At 43.4% G+C, this 20891-nt stretch overlaps 1 protein-coding gene and 1 long non-coding RNA gene across 6 annotated transcripts in view; one reads left to right on the top strand and one right to left on the bottom strand.

The window, feature by feature from the left end:
* The window catches only part of neto1l (neuropilin (NRP) and tolloid (TLL)-like 1, like), a 75276-nt gene extending 67119 nt beyond the window's left edge, over positions 1–8157 (top strand). The window contains exons 10-12 of one of the 5 annotated variants that reach the window (XR_003273315.1): positions 2824–3451; positions 7402–7520; positions 7628–8157. Coding sequence is in view for 4 of the 5 variants with exons in the window: in XM_026179452.1 (XP_026035237.1) it covers positions 2824–3451; positions 5473–5560 (716 nt within the window). In the remaining variant the exon portion in view is untranslated. Of the gene's footprint in view, positions 1–2823; positions 3452–4413; positions 4489–5472; positions 7094–7401 lie in introns of those variants that run through there. The other 4 variants (XM_026179454.1, XM_026179453.1, XM_026179455.1 and 1 more) reach the window with 4 other exon arrangements.
* An 11141-nt stretch (positions 8158–19298) lies between these two features.
* On the bottom strand, positions 19299–20891 carry LOC113029300 (uncharacterized). Its single transcript, XR_003273382.1, has 3 exons — positions 20400–20891; positions 20239–20299; positions 19299–20136 (listed from the first exon to the last, which is right to left on the bottom strand). It is a non-coding gene; the product is annotated as an uncharacterized LOC113029300 (long non-coding RNA).

Below are 20891 nucleotides of genomic sequence, written 5' to 3'. Positions count from 1 at the left end.
TAAGGCAATAACCACTAAAAAGTTTCATTAATTGGTTGACGATGCACATCTCTAACTGATGTTATAATGTTGTAAGACAGCTTAAGTTAAAATAAAAACTCAAGTCTAAAGTAAAGCATGGCAAAATCTCTTCATCAGACATTTTTGTTTTGTGGTTTAGAGATTTTTTTTTCTTCTAGCGTCTACAAATTTGTGCTGACCTGGTTAATGGTTCAGTTTGGTTGGACTCGGATAGTTAGAAGTGGATACTGTAAGCAGAAAATCCTATAGAGCAGGACTGAGCTGTGTTAGTTCACACTGTTCCCCCACAAAATAACCAGTATGAAATCCTCAGAGTGATGCAAAATGTGCTGGTTATCAAGGCTTGTGCTGTACTACAGTAAACAAGGCATGCTAACTAACTTGTATTATGCTTCATTCCCTTTCTCTTAGAAAGGCTTAAAAAGCATTCAGTTGTGTTTGTCTTATTTGCACTTGGTTTTAAAATGTTACCACAACCTTTGTATCCAGTGTCAATCACATGTCCCCAAAGTGTCAAGCTGACTTTTGAAGATTTCTGCTCTGTCTGCGTGACTTCTACTAAGTCATTTAACCATTATTTTTTTTCATCCACCTGTCAACAGTCAAGTGCAGCATTTGTTAGGATTGGCTTGCAAAGAAATGAAGTGTTTCAAGAATCAATATGGCTGTACGGGCTGTTCTAGTGGTTGAGCTGGCAGGACGAAAGTCATTTGTAAAAGGGCATGTGATGAAATAAAAAGGAAACAACAAACAAAGTTTTATTTTCATTTTTTTTTCCTTAAAGACCAAACAGATACAGTGATGTGAAAACGTGTTTGCCCCCTTCCTGATTTCCTATTTTTGTATGTTAGTCGCACTTAATTGTTTCAGATTATCAAATATTAGACAAAGATCGCACAAGTAAACACAAAATGCCGTTTCTAAATTAAGGTGTTTATTTTTAAAATCCCCAAAAGATAGACCAAAAAGTAGGCCACACATCATGCCACGGTCCAAGAAGCTCAGGAACAAGTGAGAAACAAAGTAATTGCGATCTCTCAGTCTGGAGAAGGTTATAAAGCCATTTCTAAAGCTGTGGGACTCCAGTGAAGACAGAGAGCCATTATCCACAAATGCCAAAACCATGGACCAGTAATGAACCTTCCCAGGAGTGGCTGGCTGACCAGCACAGAAATGACTCATCCAGGAGGTCACAAAAGACCTCAAAACAACATCCAAAGAACCGAGGGCCTTACTTGCCTCAGTTAAGGTCAGTGTTCATGACTCTACTATAACAAAGAGACTCGGCAAAAATGGCCTGCATGGCAGAGTTCCAAGACGAAAACCACCGCTGAGCAAAAGAAACTTAAAGGCTCGCCTCAGTTTTGCCAGAAAATATCTTGACGATCCCCAAGACTTATGGGAAAATACTTTGTGGACTGACGAAGCAAAAGTTAAACTTTCTGGAAGGTGTGTGTCCCATTACATCTGGTGTAAAAGTAAGACAGCATTTCAGGAAAGCAACATCATACCAACAGTAAAATATGGTGGTGGTAGTGTGATGGCCTGGGGCTGTTTTGCTGCATGGAGGACTTCTGCTGTCTCCTAAAACATCCTGAAGGAGAATGTCCAGCCATCTGTTTGTGAACTCAAGCTGAAGCGCACTTGAGTTTGCAGCAGAGCAATTATCCAAAACACACCAGCAAGTCCACCTCTAAATGGCTTAAGAAAAACAAAATGAAGACTTTGGAGTGGCCTAGTCAAAGTCCTGACCTGTCCAGTCCTGTCCGATTGAGGATTGAGATGCTGTGGCATGACCTTAGAACAGCGGTTCATTCTCGAAAACCCTCCAGTTGTTACTGCTATGGGTGGCTTAGTTTAGAGAGAAGGTGAGGGTTTATTTACAGTGTGGCACCAAGTGAGAATATCTACTTAAATACAGTGAGACAGATAACACGGGGCTCCAGGGGGTGGAGGGGGGCCCGAGGGGAAGGTCCAAGGCGGGGTACATACACTCCTCTTCAACTTAATCCACAACTCACTCTGAATGTCCACTCCAAAATGCTCACGCTCACTCACACACATCCACAGAAATCCAGACGGCAGGGAATCTAGAAGGCGAGGCGCTAGGTAATGTGACGATCCAGCGAGGAAGCAGCCTCTCTTGCCAACTTAAGTAGTCTGCCAGGATCAGTGTGAATGAGCCACAGGTGTGTGTTCAGGGGGGGTTCAGAGGCGGGGAATCAAGGTCCAGTTCCACCCTGGTGGGAGAGGCGAAGACAAAAACCACACACACCACGACCTCTCCAGATCTTGAGAACCATGACAGTTTTTCTCTTTTTCACACAGGGCTACGTAGGTTTGTACTTTTTCCCCCATTATATTAAACACCTTCATTTAGAAACTGCATTTGTATTTACTTTTGTTGTCTTTTTCTAAATTTTGTTGATGATCTGAAACATTTAAGTGTGACAAACATAGAAAAAACAGGAAATCAGGAAGGGGGAAAAGACACCTTTTTACAGCACTGTATGTATGTAAATATGTGGCCTACAAAAGACATGTGGCCAAATGTGTGAAGTGGTTAAATGTTTGAATCACAGCAGGTCTTGGCGGTTGTTTTAACTTATAATCATTGCTGACCACTTCTGGTCTAATTGCCCGAGATACATTTTAAAAGTAAGTTAAATCAGGCTCTTAGTGTTAACACTGTACACTGTTTCCTGGAGGGGTTTATCTTAGTAAATCCCTCAGGATTATATTGCATTCACATAAAAAAAAACTTTACCTTTTTTGTTTTGCTGTTTTTCTCCCACACTACAGAAAAGAGGAAAGCCAACATCCTGGACAACCTGAACAACACTAATGGGACCATAATTGGCGTCACCTGTTGCATTGTCTTCATTCTCCTCATCATCTCTGTTATTGTCCAGATCAAGCAGCCACGCAAAAAGTATATCTTGCGACGTGAGGACTTTGACCCCACCATGTTCCAGGAGGTCTTTGAGCCACCTCACTATGAGCTGTGTACGTTACGGAGCGCCACCACACCCACAGCGGCCTCAGCAGACTTAGTCGACCTGGCTGAAGACTTTGAGAACTACCACGCCCTTCGCCGTGCCTCTTCCCGCTGCGTTCACGATCACCACTGTGGCTCCTCCTCCAACCCCGGCTCCGCGCACATATCCCAGCTGTCACTCAGTGCACGAGAGAGCCGGGGCAACTTGAGCGCCCGTGATGCTGCGGCTGCCACTCTGCTCACAGACCTTCCGCAGCCTTCCATGGCAGTGCGGCCGTTGTTGCCGGCCACGGGAAATCGCAGGAGCATCTTGGTCATGAAGCACAGCTACTCACAAGAGGCAGCAGACAATGGATGTGACCTGGACGACGACCTGGAAGAAGTTCCCACCACCAGCCACCGGCTTTCACGCCACGAAAAGGCAGTACAGCGGTCAGTATCCATAGATTTCTGATCAGGGAAGAGCAACAACCCCAGAGTTAACTATGGGGATGTTTTGAGATATATGTGGGATATTTACATTTATTTTTTGCATTCCTTTCATTTTAGCTTCCTATTTTCGTTTATTATTTTGATATTACAATAACCTTTATTTTTGCATTGATCCTTGTTATTTCCCCTTTTTCCTACATTAAAAACATTTTCTCAAAGGGCTGCAATACAAAGGACAAATATGTCTTTGTCCCGTCTTGCATGTTAATCCTTGAAAATGTAAAAAAAAAAAAAAAAAAAAACCCTCTTCCGGCTAGCTTTTTATGAATGTTGATTCACAGCTTTCCTACTCTAAACTCTACTGTGCTTTGAGGTTTGTCAGAGATCTTTAAGAAGACACAGACCTCAATTTAGCAGATGATAACTCTGTAATCGTCTGGTTTGACAGTTTTCCACAAGGGCTTGAATCGGTGCCTCACAGAGATATTTAATTCACTGACATCTATTCAAATGAATGCAGTTTGCTATAAAATACGCATTTGTATTTCTAACTGTGATAACTGAAAAAAAAAAGATAACTTGTAATCTCTATCCAGTAGCACATTATTTTGGCATGAGCAAGATTTTCTATAGAAAAAAGATTTTACTCTGTACTTGTACCGTGACTGCTTGAAAAGCAACTGTATATGTTTACAAAATCACTATGTGAATCAGAGTACATTTGTTTTTGGGTTTTTTGGAGGAAAAACTTTAAAAATGCAAGGTTTTCCTGCATGCACTTTCTATGTGCTCTGTGCAGAGTGTTTCCAACTGAATTAATTTTCTACCAAGTCTGCATGCCTGGCTCTCAGACGCCATCAAAGCACTAATGACGTTTATTGCTGTTTTGTAGCACATTATGCATTTTGATCTCTCTATGCAAAAGGAGTTTGATATTAAATGAAAGAGCCATGATATTTCAGGTTCTGCCTCATTGGCTCTTTGAGCAAACATGAATCAGAGTACAACACCACTAGGGTCTAAGAGACAATCTCAAGGTAAGCACCCTTATCCAACAATCAACATCTTTATATGTTGTTGTGTATCCATCGTTTGCCCAGTTAATATATACTTTTATGTATTTTATTTTTCTGTGATTTTTGTTTTGTTTTGCGCAGGTTTATATTTTATTTTATTTTTTTATGTTTATGTTTGAATTGTTCATTTTCACCAAGATGGTTTTCTTGCTTGCAGCCATCTTGGCCGTGTTGAGTTTGTTTGAAGTCTTTGTGATGCTCAAGTTTACTGTATGTCCTCTTCCCCTTGAAGGCATACATTAAGTCACTCAGTGGATATTCATTAGCATGGACTTCTCCAATTTCATCTTTAGTTGGTGCTGGTATCAGTTAATATGTCTAACCCCTTCCCAGCTCTCCTTAGTTAGCCTACGGAAAATCATACTTCACTTAAGTTCACATAAAGGCCCAAAAGGGAAAAGCACACACTCAAATGTTTTTATTACAACATCACATTACATGCTTTAAAGGAGGCACATTGAGATGATGTAAATATCCTGTTAGTCTTTACTTATCACACACTCATAAAGAAGTCCTCTGTAGATTTGCATGATCAGTGGTAGTATTTGATTTTGTGTTTGGTTAATTGCGAAGCGTAGTGTTTATAGCTGTGTGTAACATTTGATGTGCGTATGCTCCTTAAATGTGCTTTCATGAAGTTGCAAAAAGCACCATATGAAACAACGATAGCAATGCATACATTTGAAATGTATGTAACTTTTCTGATTCATATTTGAATTTAATTGACAATTAAAGTTTCATTTGGTTTAAATGTGACTCAGCGATATATAAGATCATGCTTGCAGCTTCATGCCTGCGTAAGATGGAGTAGCCACATAAAATGCTACCCACTGTTTTGTCTTCTACTGTGAAAAAATGTGCTGTCCTGATATACATATGCGTGTTTGTGTGTGTGTGTGTGTCTGCTTATGTTCTGCATTATGTTGCATTGTCTCCATCATGTAGACTTCTTGAGAATAGTGCAATCCTGGATCAGTACGAACGGGCGTCACTGACATATGAAAAAACGGAGCGGAGATTTACACCAGCATGATGCTGCTGCTGCTGCTGATGATGATGATGAAGGGACAATTTGATGAAACAAACTAAATGTGCAAAGATGAACATGAAGACTAGATGAAACTGCTGCAGATGCAAAGTTTTGAAAATCGTCTCTTTGCTCTACGTTCGGTAGCCAGTGCAGATGTCTCACTGCAGAAGCTTTGGACCTTTACAACAAACATCATTCCTGAACTTTAGATTTGGGACATTTAGAAACATATGTGTCATCGTAGATTCTCAAGTGATCAGGAAATTTCAAGTTTATTTTAAGCATGTATTTTTTTGTAGCATACATGAGTTTGATAGCCAATTATAGGTGCTTGCGGTTTGTCAAATCTAGAAAGATTTACATTAGTCAAAATTGGAATTAAACTAATTACTAACCTAATTGAATTTAATTCTATTGGACAACTGTTTATTTGGTTAACAGCTCAAAGTCCAGTTTTATGACTCCTGCATGCTTCTTCTATACCCATTAAAGCATTAACATACTAACAACTGAGTATGAAAATAACGCATCTACTAACAATACTTAAGTCATACAGGAATAAGATGTGGGTTAAAAGGTGTTTTCAAAATAGATTAATTACACTGCATGTTATTGTGTGGCTGAATCATTACAAAGCAGAGCTCCAATTTCCAACATAATAAGTTCAACTTCTTAAATGTGCTAACTTTCCAATAAGCATTTTTCTTTAATTAATTTTTATTTATTTTTGGCAACTTTGATTCCTTCAAATCTGTTTAACTCCTAATTCTCTTACTTACTGTAGAAGCTTCATATCTTTGTATTAAAACAGGATTTTATACTAAGGCAAATTGAAAAAGTGAATGTTTTTACAGTTACTCGAGTTATCTTTCAGGGCTGATTTTACTGATGCTTTATAAAATAAATAACACTGAAGCTTCACCTTTCCTTTCCCTTTGTTTTATTGGCCTTTGGTCAGTAGTTCCTCTGTCCATTAAGCGTGTCCTCAATCTGTCAGCACACCTCGTTCTCCTCTCACAACCAATTAAATGTTGCTCCTTTTTTTTTCTGCCTGACTTGCTTCTGAGGAAGCGCAGACTCAAACCGGAAGGATTTATTTCACCAAGCAGTACACTTCTTTTCAATCTCTGAGAGTTTAAATAATTCCGGGTAATCAAGGTATCTGACAGGCAAGTTAATTGACTTTTTGTGATGCGTTTATCCAACTCGATCAGAAGTGAAGGATTAGCCTTGCACTCGGATAACACTTGCTACTGGCAGGCTGGTTAATATAAGACGACGTGCACTATGTGGAGAGTAAAATAAGTGGATCTGAGCACAGTGACACATGCAACACATTTCTTACTCACTGTCATTGTGTCCTTACCTGTATTTGTGGGAATTTGAATTTACCATCTATGTGTTCATTATTTTTCTGTGTTTAGTGTCATTACTTACATTCATACTCTCCACTATTTTTTTTCCTTCCGCATACACACAGCCATGCACATAAATATTCCTGCAAATAGCGAATAAAATGCTTTTCTTTTCTGTACACACATTTGCACTGCCTGGTCTGTGTGTTGTCTCTCTGCTTCACACGTCTGTCAACAGACATGTTCAGCACAGGTACCATATCCATGCTCTCTCTGTTTTGTGTCTTCTTTACTCTTTCTTTCTCTGAAAATGGACACACACACAAACACACACAGTCTCAAACTCATCCGCCGGTTTATAGATGGAGGCGGACACGCCGCTAATTAAGTAAGTCTGAATCAATTCGATCAAGCAGCAGCAGGAAGCAGATGAGAAAAGTGAAGGGCCCAGAGCGGACTTAAAGTAATAGTGTTTTCATTTCTCTGCAGATACATCAGACAGATGCATCATTCCTCTGCATCTTGCCAAGTTTGACAGCATTTGGAGCTAAGGTTTCTCTCCCATGTGCATCTTGAGTGAACTGTTGTTAAAGAGCAACTTTACCAATGTAGAGTGATGTTATGAGAAAATTCCTTAAATCAAGAAAAAAGAAAAAAAGAAAAAGGTTTGTGATGTATGAATCAAGTTTTTTTTTTCTTCTTTGCTTTGGACTAGAGGTGCATTTGCTCCCCGCCGGTCTTGGATTGAGCCGCCACGGAGCGCTGATAACTTCAGATATGAGACTGAAAGTTTTTTTTTGTTTGTTTGTTTTTTTAAATTTAGAGTACCTTTAATGTAAAGTGATTCATGGAGGCAAAGAAAAAATGCAGAATCAGGTTTTTACATCATTTTAATGTAACCATGAAAATATAAAATTGCATATTTCAGCTGCTGATTTCACATATTTTCCTATTTTGGTGCCGTGTCTTTACAGTAGATAATCAGGTTGTTTGGTGGGGGGGATGTGGTGAAGTGAAGAAGTGACTAATGTTAAACTGCATATATGGGTGCATACATGGTTGTCCCTGCCTTTCATCTAACATCCATTTCGTCTCACTTTTACTGATACTTTTACCGATTCGTTTTCAGTCTCCTGGTCAAAATTCATAGCATTGTGGTATTTTGTTTTTGTTTTTTGTTTTTTTATTCATGTGCATTTTTAACTGAAGACACATTAAGAAAATGCTGGACTGAATGTTTTCAATAAACTCATGTTTACTGATTTTTTTTTGTGATGACTTATTTAATAAATGAGTACAAACTGAATTAAGTATTATGTTTAGCATGATGTCATTATATATTTTTTGATACATTCTTATGATATTGATAATGGTATCCCATCAGATGTAGGGATGTTGTTTTTGTGTCTCCAGATGGTTGTTTATTGCACTGGATTTATGCTTGGGGTTGTTGTCAGGCATATTGTTTGAGTGATCACACACCTATATGATGATATTGCACAGTGTGGCAACCTGAGCCTTTAAAGTTTAGACAACAATTAGACAACATGCAGAAACTGCAAGGAAGTTCAACTACATCTTCAAACATTTTGAAGGACACACCCTACAATTTTATTTGTTGACACATTTGTTGGACATTTTAAGAACAGGTATCGGTTAGAAGATGAAATAAGCACATACGATACTCAATGAATAGTGTAATGGTGTAACTGTCTGGGAGCAGCAGATGCACCAAGGCCAGTAAGAGCCATTACGAATTTCAGTACTAAACTTTGGGACAAAAGTTTAAACCATCAAAGATTAACAGTGTCATTTGTACCATCGCCTATCAACCTTTTTAATTTGTATGGATGAAATTTAAGTTATATTTAGTTGTTTTTTGTATATATTGTTTGTTTAATGCTTTTTGTGTTTTGTTTTTAATCAAACAAGCTGCTGCACCACAAGTTTTCTCACTTCGGACAATAAAAGTAGGGGAAAATCTATGACTACAAAGCTACAATCAGTGATCTGTTCGTAGTATAAGTAATAATTGTTAGTAGTTAGCATGTGGTGTTTAAATGGGAGGCTGTAGTTCAGGAAGTAGAGGGCGCTGTCTGCGATACACACCCAGGGCTCAGTGTGTACATCTCCCTCTTATCCTATGGCACTTATGGTAGGCACTAACCTTTATATATAAGCTGCATAGGATGTATATATATATATATATATATATATATATATATATAAATATAAAAACACCCAGCACGCCCCTGCGGGCGGTTTATCCTTCAAGCTCGGGTCCTCTACCAGAGGCCTGGGAGCTTGAGGGTCCTGCGCAGTATCTTAGCTGTTCCCAGGACTGCGCTCTTCTGGACAGAGATCTCCGATGTTGTTCCCGGGATCTGCTGGAGCCACTCGCCTAGCTTGGGAATCACCGCAACTTGTGCTCCGATTAACACGGGGACCACCGTTACCTTCACCCTCCACATCCTCTCGAGCTCTTCTCTGAGCCCTTGGTATTTCTCCAGCTTCTCGTGTTCCTTCTTCCTGATATTGCTGTCATTCGGAACCGCTACATCGATCACTACGGCCGTCTTCTTCTGTTTGTCTACCACCACTATGTCCGGTTGGTTAGCCACCACCATTTTGTCCGTCTGTATCTGGAAGTCCCACAGGATCTTAGCTCGGTCATTCTCCACCACCCTTGGGGGCATCTCCCATTTTGACCTCGGGACTTCCAGGTTATACTCGGCACAGATGTTCCTGTACACTATGCCGGCCACTTGGTTATGGCGTTCCATGTATGCCTTGCCTGCTAGCATCTTGCACCCTGCTGTTATGTGCTGGATTGTCTCTGGGGCATCTTTACACAGCCTGCACCTGGGGTCTTGCCTGGTGTGATAGACCCCAGCCTCTATGGATCTTGTGCTCAGAGCTTGTTCTTGTGCTGCCATGATTAGTACCTCTGTGCTGTCTTTCAGTCCAGCTTTGTCCAGCCACTGGTAGGATTTCTGGATATCAGCCACCTCCTCTATCTGCCGGTGGTACATACCGTGCAGGGGCCTGTCCTTCCATGATGGTTCCTCGTCTCCCTCCTCTTTCTTGGGTTTCTGCTGCCTGAGGTATTCACTGAGCACTCGGTCAGTTGGGGCCATCTTCCCAATGTATTCTTGAATGTTCGTTGTCTCATCCTGGACTGTGGTGCTGACACTCACCAGTCCCCGGCCCCCTTCCTTCCGCTTAGCGTACAGCCTCAGGGTGCTGGACTTGGGGTGAAACCCTCCATGCATGGTAAGGAGCTTTCTTGTCTTTATGTCAGTGGCTTCTATCTCCTCCTTTGGCCAGCCTATTACCCCAGCAGGGTACCTGATCACGGGCAGGGCGTACGTGTTGATGGCCCAGATCTTGTTCTTACCATTCAGCTGACTCCTCAGGACTTGCCTGACCCTCTGCAGGTACTTGGTGGTTGCAGCTTTTCTAGCGGTCTCTTCATGGTTCCCATTCGCCTGCGGGATCCCCAAGTACTTGTAACTGTCCTCTATGTCTGCAATGTTGCCTTCTGGTAGTTCAATCCCCTCAGTTCTGACTACCTTCCCTCTCTTTGTTACCATCCGACTACACTTCTCCAGTCCGAACGACATTCCAATGTCATTGCTGTATAGCCTGGTAGTGTGGATCAGTGAATCGATGTCTCGTTCACTCTTGGCATACAGCTTGATGTCATCCATGTACAGGAGGTGGCTGACAACTGCTCCGTTCCGTAGTCGGTATCCGTAGCCAGTCTTGTTAATGATCTCACTGAGGGGGTTCAGGCCTATGCAGAACAGCAGTGGGGACAGAGCATCTCCTTGGTAGATCCCGCACTTGATGGTGACTTGTGCTATGGGCTTGGAGTTGGCCTCTAGTGTTGTACGCCACATCCCCATTGAGTTCCTGATGAAGGCTCTTAGGGTCCCATTGATCTTGTACAATTCTAGGCATTCCAGTATCCAGCTGTGGGGCATTGAGTCATAGGCCTTCTTGTAATCAATCCAGGCAGTGCACAGGTTGGTCAGTCTGGTCTTGCAGTCTCGGCTGATTGTTCTGTCTACCAGTAGCTGGTGTTTTGCGCCTCTGGTATTCTTGCCAATTCCTTTCTGTGTCCCGCTCATGTATTGACCCATGTGCCTGCTCATCTTAGCCGATATGATGCCTGACAGGAGCTTCCATGTAGTACTGAGGCAGGTTATTGGTCGGTAGTTGGAGGGGACCGGTCCCTTCTTGGGGTCCTTGGGGATCAGGACCGTCCGGCCTTCAGTTAGCCATTCCGGGTGTCTCTCGTTAACTAGCAGCTGGTTCATTTGTGCTGCCAGACGCTCGTGGAGTGCAGTCAGCTTCTTCAGCCAGTAGGCGTGAACCATGTCGGGCCCTGGTGCTGTCCAACTCTTCATACTGGAGACCCTTTCTTGGATATCTGCCACTGTGATGGTTACTGGACCCTGTTCAGGGAGGTCGCTGTGGTCTGCCCTCAGATCCTCTAGCCACTGAGCATTGCCGTTATGGGTTGCATCCTTCTCCCATATGCTCTTCCAGTATTGCTCCGTCTCCAGCCTTGGTGGTGCTGTCCTCTTATTGTTCCCTTGCCACTGAGAGTACACCTTTGCTGGTTCTGTGGAGAACAGCTGGTTTATTCTCCTGCCTTCTATCTCTCTGGTGTACCTCCTCAAGCGGCTGGCCAAGGCTGTGAGTCTTTGCTTGGCAGTTTCCAAGGCCTCAGGTATGGACAGCTTGCTGTATTTCTTAGGCACCTTATTTGTCGCACCTTTCTGCAACTCCGTTTGTTGGCTAACCTCCCTCCGTGCTACTTTGATCTTGCCCTCTAGCCTCCTTCTCCATGGAGGGTACTGCCCCTTGTGGCTGTTCAACTTGTAGCCAAGCATCTCACTGATCACTGCTGCCGTATTGTAGATCAGCTTGTTAGTGTCGGTAATCGTGGTTGTAGGTATTGCCCATAGTGCTGCATTAACATCATCTAGCAGACCTTCTGAGGGTACTTCACGTAATCTTAGTAACCGGCTACGGGGGATCCAGGTTTCAAGCTTGGCCATGATCCTATTTTTCAGGTCAGTTCCTCTCGCACTCAACGATCCTTCTCCTATCGCACTTGGGGCTATGTACCCAATCTCGGGTGGGGGTGATGATATCGCCCCCCTGTCCTGGCGTCCTGACTCCTCCTTGCCGTAGCATTTGTGTTGTACCTCGTCAATCTCTAGCTGTGAGAGCAGTCCCTTCTTTCGAATGTTGGAACACTGAGCTACTAGTTGTTTCGCCGTCATTGTGGATGTTGGGTATCGAAGAATCCATAGGTCCCTCATCCTATTCATGTAGCCCCTTCCGCCGGGGTTACTTGCGTAGTAGCATTCCAAAAACGCCCTGTTTTCGTCTCTTGCCCACCGATGCCTTCTTGTTCCAGTAGCCCATTTTTCGTCAGGGTGCCCTGGTTCCTCAAAACCTGACGCGGACCTTGTTGATCCGGGCGATCAACAATATACCATCTTCATCCGCTTTGTCCGGGGCCGGGTCGCGGGGGCAGCAGCCTAAGCAAAGAGGCCCAGACCTCCCTCTCCCCAGCCACCTCCTCCAGCTTATCCGGGGGAATACCAAGGCGTTCCCAGGCCAGCCGAGAGATATAATCTCTCCAGCGTGTCCTGGGTCCGCCCCGGGGCCTCCTCCCGGTGGGACATGCCTGGAACACCTCACCCAGGAGGTGCCCAGGGGGCATCCTTGTCAGATGCCCGAACCACCTCAGCTGGCTCCTTTCGATGTGGAGCAGCAGCTGCTCTACTCTGAGCCCCTCCCGGATGGCCGAACTTCTCACCCTATCTCTAAGGGAGAGGCCAGCCACCCTTCGGAGGAAGCTCATTTCTGCCGCTTGTATCCGCGATCTCATTCTTTCGGTCACTACCCACAGCTGGTGGCCATAGGTGAGGGTAGGGACGTAGATCGACCGGTAAATTGAGAGCTTCGCTTTTACACTCAGCTCCCTCTTCACCACGACGGACCGGTGCAGCGTCCGCATTACTGCAGCTGCAGCCCCAATCCGTCTGTCGATCTCCGGCTCCCTTCTCCCATCACTCGCGAACAAGACCCCGAGATACTTGAACTCCTCCACTTGGGGCAGGAACTCATCCCCGACCCGGAGTGGGCACTCTACCCTTTTCCGGCTGAGAACCATGGCCTCAGATTTGGAGGTGCTGATCCTCATTCCCGCTGCTTCACACTCGGCTGCGAACCGTTCCAGTGCGAGCTGGAGGCCCTCACCCGATGAAGCCAACAGAACCACATCATCTGCAAAAATCAGAGATGAGATTCTGAGGCCACCAAAGCGAAAGCCCTCCGCCACTTGGCTGCGCCTAGAAATCCTGTCCATAAAAATTATGAACAGAACCGGAGACAAAGGGCAGCCCTGGCGGAGCCCATCACCCACCGGGAACGAGTCCGACTTATTGCCGGCAATGCGAACCAAGCTCTTGCAACGGTTGTATAGGGATCGAATGGCCCGTAGCAATGGGCCAGACACCCCATATTCCCGCAACACCTCCCACAGGACACCCCGAGGGACACGGTCGAATGCCTTCTCCAAGTCCACAAAACACATGTAGACTGGTTGGGCAAACTCCCATGCACCCTCAAGTATCCTGGAGAGGATAAAGAGCTGGTCCAGTGTTCCGCGACCAGGACGAAAACCGCATTGTTCCTCCTGTATCCGAGGTTCGACTAATGGACGAACTCTCCTTTCCAGCACCCTGGCATAGACTTTCCCAGGGAGGCTGAGGAGTGTGATCCCCCTGTAGTTGGAACACACCCTCCGGTCCCCTTTCTTAAAGATGGGGACCACCACCCCGGTCTGCCAGTCCACAGGTACTGCCCTGATCTCCATTGCAGAGGCGTGTCAACCAGGACAGCCCTACAACGTCCAGAGCCTTCAGGAACTCGGGGCGGACCTCATCAACACCAGGGGCTCTGCCACCAAGGAGTTGTTTAACTGCCTCAGTGACCTCGCCCCCGGAAATTGGCGGGTCATTCCCCTCATCCCCAGACTCTGCTTCCTCCTCGGAAGACGTGTCAGTGGGATTAAGGAGGTCCTAGAAGTATTCCTTCCACCGCCTGACAATTTTCTCAGTCGACGTCAGCAGCGCTCCGCCAGCACTATACACAGTGCAGGTAGAGCACCGCTTTCACCTCCTGAGACGTCTGACGGTTTGCCAGAATCTCTTCGAGGCAGTCCGAAAGTCTTTTTCCATGGCCTCTCCAAACTCCTCCCACACCCGAGTTTTTGCTTCAGCCACTGCCCGAGCCGCATTCCGCTTGGCCTGTCGATACCTGTCGACTGCCTCCGGAGTCCCACAGGCTAACCAAGCCCGATAGGACTCCTTCTTCAGCCTGGTGGCTCCCTTCACCTCTGGTGTCCACCATTTGGTTCAGGGATTACCACCACGGCAGGCACCAACCACCTTGCGGCCGCAGCTCAATGCAGCAGCTTCAGCAATGGAGACGCTGAACATGGTCCATTCGGACTCAATGTCCCCAGTCTCCCTCGGAATGCTGTTGAAGCTCTGCCGGAGGTGTGCGTTGAAGATCTCGCGGACTGGGGCCTCTGCTAGACATTCCCAGCACACCCTCTCATATATATATATATATATATATATATATATATATATATATATATATATATATATATATATATATATATATATATATATATATATATATATATATATATATAAAAACACCCAGCACGCCCCTGCGGGCGGTTTATCCTTCAAGCTCGGGTCCTCTACCAGAGGCCTGGGAGCTTGAGGGTCCTGCGCAGTATCTTAGCTGTTCCCAGGACTGCGCTCTTCTGGACAGAGATCTCCGATGTTGTTCCCGGGATCTGCTGGAGCCACTCGCCTAGCTTGGGAGTCACCGCACCTAGTGCTCCGATTACCACGGGGACCACCGTTACCTTCACCCTCCACATCCTCTCGAGCTCTTCTCTGAGCCCTTGGTATTTCTCCAGCTTCTCGTGTTCCTTCTTCCTGATATTGCTGTCATTCGGAACCGCTACATCGATCACTACGGCCGTCTTCTTCTGTTTGTCTACCACCACTATGTCCGGTTGGTTAGCCACCACCATTTTGTCCGTCTGTATCTGGAAGTCCCACAGGATCTTAGCTCGGTCATTCTCCACCACCCTTGGGGGCATCTCCCATTTTGACCTCGGGACTTCCAGGTTATACTCGGCACAGATGTTCCTGTACACTATGCCGGCCACTTGGTTATGGCGTTCCATGTATGCCTTGCCTGCTAGCATCTTGCACCCTGCTGTTATGTGCTGGATTGTTTCTGGGGCATATATATATATATATATATATATATATATATATGTTTCATATATATATGAAACAGTGTTTGGTGAAGCAGTGTTTGGGTCATTACTCAAAAAGAAGTAATGTATTACACTTTATTTGTCACTTTTCATAAAAGTAATGGAGTACATTAATTAAATACTTGCCAGAGAACGTAATTTGTTACACTACTTATTACATAACTTTCTCAGTACTCTCTCAAATGACCTGAAAAGCATGGTCACATAATTACCGGTTAACACACGCACTATCTTTCTTTTAGTTTTTAGGTGTAAACAAAGCCAAAAATACAAAGAAAAGATGAAAACCAGCACAGAGAGACTTCAAAAGGATCTTCCCTGTAATTGTACTGTAAAATATGAACAGGAAGAAACTGAGGCTACTAGGCAGAATGCACATCACTACTTTGTTACCTGTAGAAGTTTAGGGTCTGGGTGCTGGGCCGGGTTTAGCAAACACTCAGTTTCAAAATCTTTCTGGGTTCTTGGGTTCTGGTCTTTGCGTTATCATGTTGTCTGTTCAGATGCTTCTAAAGAGCCAAAGTTGTATTAGCAGTATATTGCTCTTGTTTCTATCTTGGATGCAGTTTGCACTTTACCATCACACACTTGTCCTTTTGAAAATGAAAGTAATGTCCACATCTCCACTCCTTAAAAGCTGTATTGCTATATTGCTCCACAACTTTGTCCTCTCACATGAACTGAAATCGCCTGATTGTAGCCAGAGTGTGGCGAAAGATAAAAGCATGTTTGATTGATGTTAATTTTTTCTTTCTATCTGCCCGATGTGAACTGAAGAACCTTTTTTAACATAAGTAACGACACAATTAGTGCTGATTAAGCATTGACAGTATTGAGATGCTATTCAGCTTTTAATTATCTTTTCAATATCTTTTATAGTTTTTCTTCACTTCCAGTTTAAGATCCATGCTTTCTTCACCAGTTTCATATTTTTTAATGGGTGTCTTTGTTTCAGTGAGTAGACCAACTGCCACAGTGGCAGAAACCTATGACATTATTTTTGTGCCTCGATTCTGAGCGCACGTTAAAAAAAAATTGTAAGTGCAAATGTTGGATTTTGAGGAGAACGTTTTTTTAAGAGAAGAAAAGTTTAATTTGAGCTAACAAAATTCATTTCTGCGTGCAAGAAATGTATTTCAGTGTTTGCTATTATCCATATACACACACAATAACAGCCCCTCTTGCTCAGTTGTTGGCATTTGCTCTTGCTCCTTCCGGAAACACGGTCCAGAATGTAGCTAAATCCAGTGGAGTGGTTTGGTTTAAACTAGATTAAAACCAACAATGGTCTTAAAATATATATATTAAAATAAAATAATAAAAAATACTAACCGAAAATGGACTTAGCTACATTCTGGACCGTGTTTCCGGAATGCAGTAGCTAGCGAGCTGATTGGAGACTGTAACAGCCAATCAGAATTTTTGCATCCAAGTCTGTGATTGGTTCTGTGGCACACTTATAACGGTATGCACGGAGCAGAGATGTTGTGAGCGCGAATGACACACTGAGAGCAGATGTCTGTCAGCACACAGAGCAGAGATCTGAGCAAGAGCAAATGCCAACAACTGAACGAGATGAGTCAATGTCCCTGACATGGATCCTGGAATGGCTAGAACTGTACAAGATCAACAGGACCGAAAGAACCTTCATCACAAAATCAGTGGGGGGTGCAGGGAACAACACTAGAGGCTAATTTAACGCCAGGAGAACAGTCGCCATCAACTGCAGGATCTACCGAGGAGATGTTCTGTTCCAACTGCTGTTTTTCATTGGCCTCAACCCACTCAGTAAAATCATTAACAAGACAGGCTACACACACGAGCCAACTTTTAGGAAAAAGATTTGAAATGTTCAGTGTATGCAACGAAACCCAAACCCTGATCGAATAGAAGACACTTTATTGGACATTGTAAGACCAAAGACAAGAAGAATGCAATGTATGCAGCAAAACCTTGATCCCCAGGAAGGGACCTCATTGGCCGCTGTCCGCCCTAACTCAAGAGCGATGCAGCAAACCCAAACCTAAGAGGGAAAAACCGGGCACCAAATGAGGTGATTCCATCTGACGCTGCCAAGCCAAAGGGTGAAAATAAGAAGAAAATGCAGAAAAATGCAAAACCAAACCCCAGAGCCAGAAGCCCTAGACCCAATCAAGGGCCTTGGCCACATCAGTCCAATGCCCACTTTAAACCCAATAATGGGCCTGGGCAACATTGACGCAATCCACGGTTTTTACCAAATCAAGGGCCTGTGCAACATCAGCCCAATCCTGACCTTAGAACCAATGATGGGCCGTCTCAACCACAGCCTAAACCTCACTTAATACCAAACGATGGCAGTCGTCCATATAATGACACTGATGAACTGGGTGCGCTGAGATTCCTCCTGCAGGAGGCTCAGCACATGTGTAAAACCAATCTTTACAAAATGACAGCTGCAAACCACAAACCTAAAACACAGAATGATTGGCTTCGCCTGCAGCTACAGTCCTGCAGAGAAAATGCTGAAAAAAAACCATCCTTGAGCTCCAACAAGAACTGGAACAGGCTTGCAGAAACAGACCCGAGGAGAACTTCACCCCTGTGGTGAATGCAGCTCCTGTTAAAGACGACAACACAGCTGTGACAGCTGCAGAGCTGAGTGTGGACGCTTCAACACAAATTACAGAAGTTCCACACACAGACTCTACAGACATGAAAACCGTTCGAGTAGCTGATTTGGAGGCCCAAGTAAAAAACAGCAGGAAGAGATCGAACAACTCCGTGAGAAAATCCTCAAAACTCAGAAAACTCTAGAAGAGGAAGTTGCAAAGCGCAAATAACAGGAACAAAGAACCCACTGTGAGTACGCCAAACTCAAAGCCAAACTCAAAGCCAAATAGAGACAACACATCAGTCAAGTTCAGAAAAAGAGGCCAGCGTTAACAATCCAGAAAATTCTCCAGCCCAAGCCGAGACACTCCAGGAGAATCAGCAAGAAAAAGAGGAGGCCAGATCTACCAAACGAGAAAATCCAGAGGCCCGAGATGACAACATGCCAGAAGAAAAACTAAAAAAGAAAAAGAAGTGCAACTGGTTTTTGAGACCATTCACTTAATTGACTTCACAGTAATATACAACAAAATATTAACAGTTACTTAAAGTGCCTAAACATGCATTTTAAGCATATTTGCTTAAATATTTTGTTGTGTACAAAGTTTTCATCGGCTCCACCCCCAAACCAGCCACGGCAGATGGCCGCCCCTCCCTGAACCTTTTAAAAGGTCGTTTTTCCTCCCTACTGCCGCCACGTGCTTGCTCATAGGGGATTGTTGGTTTTTTTTCTTTAATTCAGTTCAGTTTAATCCATTTATATGTAAATACCGTTGAATTGAATTGAACTGAATTAAAGATTTTTAGGAGACAGAGTCACTGAGTGAACCAGGGTATTATAACATCTTACGCATAAATAATTACGATCAACCCATTAAATAAATAATTGGATTTACCAAAACATCTGAAGTGTGAACATTTAATTTTGTTTCATTTAAAACATATGAAAATGTCAAATTACAACAATCATAATAATAACAACATATTAACAGCAGAAATAAAAATGTTTACATTCTGCTTGAAAGCATTGTTCTTTGAATGATATCCACTGTATCTATGCTGTTGATGCCTTTTGAAAGCATTTCTAATAGCATCTATTAAGTAATATGCCTTGCTCAGTGGTTCATGGAAGTATTAACAGTTTTGGTAACTTCTTTGTAAATAGAAATTCTACAGCCTTATACTAGTAATCGCTTGTGCTACATGCGGGAGGCAGGTAGAGTCAGCTCAGTGTCCAGCCATTATTATGAAAGTTCTCTCTTTGGCCTCCACAGACGCAACAGCTCATAATAAAATGGTGCAAACAGAGGTGAATCCACATAAATATACTTTTTATATCTGAAAGTCCTGAAGAGCACAGTGTTATGTAAAAAAGTAGGAAATTAGTTTTTGATTTATAATTTCTTTGTTGTAACAATTCTTTGTGGCAATAAATCTTACACCATTGGGAAGCCTGTTTATTTCCCTTTCAATAGTGACAAGTTTACAAGTAAAATGTTTTTATGGATTTGAAAGACAGACTTTGAAAAGGAAGCTCTTCAACTGGTGGAACATCAGGCATTGACAGGCTTTCAGAAGGAGGTTCTTCACTGGGAGGAACATCAGACATTGGTGGAAGCTCAGAAGGGGGCTTGAAGTTCTTGCATATGTGGTTCTTTGCTACATCAGCAATTGTAGTGAGCAGCTCTGATGCAAAGTTTGCAAGGTTGGTAAGTAGAATTTCTGGAGGATGTTTCTGTCTGATCTCCCTCAGAATGCTCTGGACTATGTTATCTCTGACAGAGCGGGACAGGTGGCCTGCTATCCATCGCTGTAAGAGTTTTGGTGACACAATCCAAAGTGGCCTTTGTGACACTGGTGGAGAGTATGCTCAAACTCTAGGAGGCCATGTTCAAGAGGGGGCAAGTAGGAAGCTCCCAGAAGCCCTGCAAGGTGTGGGGAACTACCTCTATAACCACTTGCAGTGAGCAGATTGGAGCTATGCTCTTCCTGCTGCTTCTCTTTAAGAATCTCAATGTAATTTCTCACCATGCTGAGGAGTTTAGTTGTTCTGTAGAAAAATGTTATGATAATGATATTTTAAACATATTTAAAGCATCACAGAAACTGTAGCTGGACTGTTAATAATTGTCAGATGTAACTCACTGAAATTTAGGAGGAATGAACTCTGGAAATTTAAGGAGCATCCAGGCAAGAAATTCCTTGTCCCTCATTTTATTAACGACATTTACTGCCCACACCTGAAACACAAAACACATTTACAGTGTAGTTTTGTTTAGATGTTATGTGAACAAAATAAATAAACCTCCAAGTTACAAGTCTTGTGAGTTTTCTAGTCTCACCAGTTTCAGAAGAGGTTTGGCTTCTTTGTCTCCAAAATCCCCCAATTCAAACTCCCAAAGCCTTCAAAGGAAAATAAACAGAGGCTTTCTCTCAGCATTTACACTTCATCACAAACAGACTGTCAGGTTTGAGGTGGATGGTCGGTATCACAATAACTCACTGCTCTCTGAGTGTCTGTTTGCTCTTCTCCACCAGAAAAATCTCTCAGGTCTTCAGCAGTGATGTGTGGGATTTTGCTTTCCTGCTGAAGACTGAGGAACTCCATCATTGCAATCTAAAAATAAAAGGAGACATTTAAACATCACCACTCTCAGGTCCTGAGAAATCACCTGATATTTTACATGAGCTTTGGTTTGGATGGATCTCAGTCTTAACTGAGCCCTGTAGCCTGGAAGATGCCAGCAGTGTTGTTCGACATGAACAGCACCTGTCAAAGAAATAAGAAGTTACCGATTGTTACTTAAGTTGATTCTCAGTCTGTCAGCTTTTAAAACTACGTCAAATTCTTTAAACTGCTAAAATGCAGAAGAAGGAAAAAACCTGTCATATACCCTGATGGGTTTGTAGATTCCTCTACTTGCTTCAGTTGAAATGTAGTTCTTGTGTCACAGTCGGGAACACAAACTGTCAAATACCGTCCAAATTGTGTAAA

Source organism: Astatotilapia calliptera, chromosome 9 (genome assembly GCF_900246225.1).
Source record: "Astatotilapia calliptera chromosome 9, fAstCal1.2, whole genome shotgun sequence".
NCBI classification, from domain to species: Eukaryota; Metazoa; Chordata; class Actinopteri; order Cichliformes; family Cichlidae; genus Astatotilapia; species Astatotilapia calliptera.
This window is presented reverse-complemented; position numbering and strand designations above follow the sequence as displayed.